This window comes from Zea mays, chromosome 9 (genome assembly GCF_902167145.1).
Source record: "Zea mays cultivar B73 chromosome 9, Zm-B73-REFERENCE-NAM-5.0, whole genome shotgun sequence".
NCBI lineage: Eukaryota > Viridiplantae > Streptophyta > Magnoliopsida > Poales > Poaceae > Zea > Zea mays.
In genome coordinates, this window is record NC_050104.1 from 137822508 (window position 1) to 137828840 (window position 6333).

The 6333-nt window shown below is 48.1% G+C and overlaps 1 protein-coding gene across 1 annotated transcript; it reads left to right on the forward strand.

Annotated features, from left to right (window-relative positions):
• Positions 1–577: 577 nt before the first annotated feature.
• LOC100281146 (endo-1,4-beta-glucanase) lies at positions 578–5448 on the forward strand. The gene is made up of 6 exons (NM_001154065.3): positions 578–1106; positions 1326–1633; positions 1853–2314; positions 4233–4368; positions 4450–4622; positions 4710–5448. The coding sequence occupies exons 1-6, from the start codon at positions 725–727 to the stop codon at positions 5109–5111; spliced, it is 1863 nt and encodes a 620-aa protein (NP_001147537.1). The 5' UTR covers positions 578–724; the 3' UTR covers positions 5112–5448.
• The last annotated feature ends 885 nt before the right edge of the window (positions 5449–6333 follow it).

Genomic DNA, 6333 nt, shown 5'->3' on the forward strand with positions numbered 1-6333 from the left:
TCCTGCAGGTGCAACAGATGACTGTAGTTGTGTGTACTACTCGGCATACGGCATGTATTGTACAGTACGTACCAGATGCAACAGCTTGTGACTGCCCGGTCCGGGTGGCACAAACCGTACAACACAAACTGGGTGTTTAAATGATAATTTTTAGGATGCCAGCGACACAAGAATGTCTCTCTCCGTGTGTGTATATATAATCTGCCATTTGGCCACGCCCTGGATCCTGAAGGTGTTAAAAACTCTGACGAAACACATGTTTTAGTACATTTACAGCCCATAAAACAAAGACCCGGCACCAAACATGCATGTGAGCAGGAAAGGAATCACCGCATGGGCCGTTCCCGTACGAGGAAGACCGGGGTCTCATGGTCATGGCAAGAAAACAAAACAAAGATTATCGCGTACAGTACAGTAGTCAGCAAGACTAGCATCCATCGCCATCCCCAGTTCCCCACACACCCAACACCACACCACACTACTCCAAAATCTATCCGTTAACAAAACAAGCCGGCAGCCAAGTACAGTACAGTACAGCAGACATGCGTCCCCATCCGTGATATCCCGTCCCGTCCCACTACTACTGGGACCCTTCCTTCCCACCGCCACCGCTCACTACTCCGGCCGCCTCTCTTCCAGCAAATCCCTCCCACCTCCTCCCCGCCGTCTCACGAGGAGCTAGAGGAAGGGGAGGCTCTGTACCAGCCTGTTGGAAGGGGGCGAGATGAGCATGTACGGGAGGGATCCCTGGGGCGGCCCGCTGGAGATATGCCACGACTCGGCCACGGACGACGACCGCAGCCGCAACCTGGACATCGACCGGGCCGCGCTGTCGCGGACGCTCGACGAGACGCAGCAGAGCTGGCTGCTGGCGGGGACCGCCGACCAGCCCCGCAAGAAGAACAAGTACGTCGACATCGGCTGCCTCCTCGTCAGCCGCAAGCTCTTCGTCTGGACGCTCGGCGTGCTCCTCGCCGCCGCCGTGTTCGCGGGGGCCGTGGCCGGGATCGCCAAGGCCATCCCCAGGCGGCACCGCCCGCTGCCACCGCCCGACGACTACACCGTCGCGCTGCACAAGGCGCTCATGTTCTTCCATGCCCAGAGATGTGAGTAGTTAGTTAAGTTTCGTCATTTTTCGCATTTCTTCTAGTGATTTGTAACGGTTCAAAAGACGGGATTTAAGGCGTTCTTTTACCTATAGTTTTGCTCCGTTGAATACCTGCAATGTCAGGTGTACCATACCGTGACACCGAGCGTCTCCAAGTGATTTGTGAATATAAAGGTCACATTTTTTTTTGACATCTTCGCTCTTCAATTTGCTGCAGCTGGGAAGCTTCCGAAGCACAACAATATACATTGGCGCGGTAACTCTTGCATGAAGGACGGGCTTTCTGACCCTGCAGTCAGGCGAAGCCTGGTTGGCGGGTATTATGATGCCGGCGACGCCGTCAAGTTCAATTTCCCAGCTGCCTTCTCCATGACCCTCCTCAGCTGGAGCGTCATTGAGTACAGTGCCAAGTACGACGCTGTTGGGGAACTTGGCCATGTCCGTGACATTATCAAGTGGGGGTCAGACTACTTCTTGAAGACCTTTAATTCCACAGCCGATAGCATTGATCGTGTCATTGCGCAGGTAAAAAGCTTCATCTCAAATAGGGGGGGGGGGGGGGGGGGGGGGGGGGGGGGGGGGGGGGGGGGGGGGGGGGGGGGGGGGGGGGGGGGGGGGGGGGGGGGGGGGGGGGGGGGGGGGGGGGGGGGGGGGGGGGGGGGGGGGGGGGGGATGAATTTGGAGTTGTTCTTGCCTGTCGCTACCAGGCCATTGCTAATCTGAATTGTGGGGGAGGTGGTGCAGGTGGGAGGTGGTGCGACGTCGCCTGGTTCGACACAGCCCAATGATCGGTATTGTTGGATGAGGCCAGAGGACATTGACTACCCACGTCCAGTGGTTGAGTGCCACACTTGTTCAGATCTTGCTGCTGAAATGGCTGCAGCATTAGCTGCAGCGTCGATTGTATTCAAGGACAACAAGGCTTACTCACAGAAGCTTGTACATGGTGCTACCACTCTCTTCCAGTTCGCAAGGGACCGGCGTGGGAGGTATAGCGCAGGTGGATCGTATGCTGCAAAGTTCTACAATTCAACTAGTTACTGGGATGAGTTTCTGTGGGGTAGCTCATGGATGTACCTTGCAACTGGCAATTCATCATACTTGACTCTAGCCACAAACCCTAAACTTGCGAAGCATGCTGGCGCTTTCTGGGGTGGACCGGATTATGGTGTGTTCAGCTGGGATAATAAGCTCACTGGTGCACAGGTAAATGTTTTGAACTTATCTTTCTTAATTAAATGTTTGGACATTCCTCACGTTTGGCCTGCTGGCATTTATTTGGTTGACTGTTGATACCTGGTACTTGCCTGCTTCCATTTATGTGGTTGATGGTTGATGCCTGGTGCCAGCGGCGGATCTAGGACTTTATCTTATAGGGTATGCCGTCCAAAAAGATCATACACAATCAATAAAACCATTTGACAATTCGATAATAATTGTCAAATCTGCAGTGTAATTTGATATATATGCACAAAATAACACAATAGATCTTAAATTTGAAGATTAAGTTATAATATAGGCATAAAATAATACTGTAAATAGTCCCAACACCATAATGATAATTCACATTATAATATAGGCATAAAATAGACTTGCAATACTATTTATCTACCCTTTTAGCCATTGTGATTTAAAGCATACAAACGTCTCGTTTATATCATTTTTATCTACTACAAAGAAAACATGTCATTTAATGAATATGACAGATTATCCAAAAAAATATCATCCATCTTATTTCTTAAATTTATTCTTTACTAAAACTATTGTAGAAAATACCCTTTCATCATTTTAATTGGGTAGTTAATCTGTGTGTTAGTCGTGCACATGCAAACAGAGCAGTTTGGGTGGATCAAGAAGAACAAGGGCCTTGGTTCACAACAGTCGATCTTGGCGATGTAAGTGCAGCGAAGAATGTTTGTTTTATGAGAAAAACAAGAACGCAACAAAACCCAAATCCTAACGAAAGCAGCGGCAGTGGCTATTTATAGAGACTTGAGCATCATCCCCTCTGAACGTGCCCCTATAGTCTCTAAGGTGATACACGACACAACGGAGCAAAAGACGATACCGTAGCACCTTGCTAGATTCTGGACCCTGACTTAGTTTTGGCTATTTGTGTTGACTTGGGACGAATTTTGACATCAAACTAAAGACATTGCTTATCTTATCGAATTGTCTTTCCATGAATATGTGGATTGTCGAAAACGGAGTCTATATGCGTCCTATGCGTAGCTTTGTGTGTGCTGCTACTGGACTACGAAGTGGTCACGAACTTGATTGAACCTCCACCTTGGTGACTTGAACTGGATAAGCTTTGAGCCTCCTTTTCGGTTTGGACATCCTTGCCGATCTCTTCAACTTCCATATGATTCTCCAAGTATGGTTGCATGCACGGAGATCATGTCCTCATCAAGATGCCTGTTTTACTTGAATGTTATTATTATTATTATTTAAATATTACATCTACTCGCTCAGCTGTAGTAGGAATTTAGTCCAAGCCAACTCCCTGTCATATTTTAAGGTACTAACTATTGTTAAACTATAAGTATGTTTCCAGTTATTGGTCATCAGGCTCATGTTTGCTTGATATTTTAAGGGTGATGTGGCCACATTTTCTATGTTGTTTGGTTTTGTTCCATTGGATAGGAATGCATAGACCTTAAAAAATAACTGCCAGGAAACTCTTTCAGCATGTAATTGTCTTTGTTTGTAAAATATCAATCAAATCATGAGCCTCATGTCGTTCAGCATGAATGGTGCCCTGTCATGTTCACCATGAAACCTTCATTTGGAACGGTTTGAATTTGATTAAGGACCAATGCTTTGAACTTCTGCTGCCAGGACCAATGCTTTGAACTTCAATACTATATTTAACACCTTGATGTTCTAGAGTTCATTCAGAATGCCAACCCTGATGTGGTATGGGCCTATACATGTACTTGTGTTAGCAGTACCCTCTTGGTTTTTGTCTCCTTTTTACCCAAAGGCCCAAAGGAGTTAATTAGATCTGCACCAGTTTCTTCAATAAATAGAGAGAAAGTAGCATTTTGTTTACTTGTTGAGTGAATGATAGTGTGACATTTGTTTTACAGTACTTATCCTTTTTATTTATCTTACATTCCAGGTTCTTCTAAGTCGGTTGAGGCTTTTCTTAAGTCCTGGATATCCATACGAAGAGATCTTGAGGACGTTCCACAATCAAACTAGCATTATCATGTGTTCCTACCTTCCAGTCTTTAAATCCTTCAACAGAACAAGAGGTGATTTATGCATCCAGTCAGTGTACTATACTGTCACTTCTGCTTTAACTGTACAGTTCACTGAACTTCCTTCCATTACAGGTGGTCTGATCCAGCTAAATCACGGGAAACCACGGCCCCTCCAGTATGTGGTCAACGCTGCATTCCTTGCTTCTGTGTTCAGTGACTATCTTGAGGCTGCGGATACTCCTGGGTGGTATTGTGGCCCCCATTTCTACTCTGTTGAGGTTCTTCGCAGTTTTGCAAGGACTCAGGTAGGCTGCCAGCATTTTAATACAACAGTGTCGTTCCAGCAGTGTTTAACTTCTGATATATACTAATTAACTAGCTACTTCCATCAGATCGATTACATCTTAGGAAAGAATCCTTTGAAGATGAGCTACGTGGTTGGGTTCGGAAAGCGTTACCCCAGGCATGTTCACCACCGGGGCGCCTCGATCCCTAAGAACGGTGTTCACTATGGCTGCAAAGGAGGGTGGAAGTGGAGGGACGCCAAGAAGCCAAACCCTAATACCATAGCAGGTGCCATGGTTGCTGGCCCCGACCGCCATGACGGGTTCAAAGATGCCCGCAGGAACTACAACTACACTGAAGCAACGCTGGCGGGCAACGCTGGTCTAGTCGCCGCATTGGTAGCTTTGTCGGGTGACGGCCACGGCGGGGTGGACAAGAACACCATGTTCTCTGCAGTACCGCCCATGTTCCCTTCGCCTCCGCCGCCGCCGGCTCCATGGAAACCGTGACGGCCTGTGGGGGTATGGTATGGTATGGTATCTGATTCTTTTGTATACTGCTTTATTTATTTAGATTTAGATTAGTGTTCCCTCTCGCCGTACTGCTACCATCACAATCATGGAGATCTAACAGTATGTAGCTCCGGTCTTTTTTTTCATTGTTTTTATATTTTGCCGTGCAATGTAAAGGACTAGTACTACGTTTTGCATGGATCTCGGGGTCAGTAACTGATATCCTGGGGATTTGTGGTAACTAAAGCCCATCTCTGTGCTTCCGTGAATGAGTGGAATTCGAAAATTTCAGCCGCGCTGTATTGACTGTATATAGGAATGTTTGGTTGCAGGTTGTCAGCATTTGTCAGCAATTGTTATGACTGAGTTGGGCTAATTGGCACTGATGGTATCATACGTCATGATTAATTAAAGATATAGTGGCAATTTCTCATTTATCATAAGCACACTTTCGTCAAGGCTTGTAGTAGGTCTAAAAACATGCTAGGGTTTGTCATTCTTTCTTTCCTTGTACTTGCTGTTCTAAGAGCATCTCCAACAACGTGACCTATAAAAATGCCCCATAATTTAAAAATAAGTATATTTTATAGAATTTAGGTGTTGAGCACCATTTTGAGCGGCCGGACGGTCCGGCCCTGAGGCCGGACGGTCCGCGGTCCGGACAGTCCGCACCTGTGGGCCGGACGGTCCGCGCATGCGCAGAGTAGTTTAGGGTTCCGAGTTTTGTGCTATGTTTGTTGGCTAGATTTGTGGAATTAACCCGGAATCCAGTCGTGTAAAGGGTCCAACCCCCTTCCTCTATATAAAGAGAGGTCTACGGCCGATTTGTAATTATCAATCGAATCAATACAACTTCTATTTCGCATTTTATCCTAGGAGTAGTTCTAGTCTAGTTTAGGTTTAGCTATCCAATCCCCAAATTCTTCGTCTCTCTTCGGCTCTACGTCGATTAGAGGAGTCTAGGTCGGCCAGCCCGAGCCTAGACACCACCTAGGATCTCTACTCCCCGACGGGGTCCCTCCCGGGAGCGAGATCCAGGCGCCGTCGGCGATCTTCCGCCGTCCCTGCGTACGCGCGGACCGTCCGGCCCCAGGGCGCGGACCGTCCGGTCGTCAGGCAGGAGCCCTAGCCGCGCACCAGGCCGCGGACCGTCCGGCCCCAGGCCGCGGACAGTCCGCCCTTGCGCAGAGAGCACCACCGCGCCTCGCACCAGGCCGCG

Bases quoted from the DNA above. Each gene is read 5' to 3' on its own strand.
- LOC100281146 (NM_001154065.3), top strand. From the start codon at position 725: ATGAGCATGTACGGGAGGGATCCCTGGGGCGGCCCGCTGGAGATATGC. The intron at 1,107-1,325 runs GTGAGTAGTTAG...AATTTGCTGCAG, and splicing joins GTTCTTCCATGCCCAGAGAT to CTGGGAAGCTTCCGAAGCAC. The intron at 4,623-4,709 runs GTAGGCTGCCAG...TACTTCCATCAG, and splicing joins GCAGTTTTGCAAGGACTCAG to ATCGATTACATCTTAGGAAA.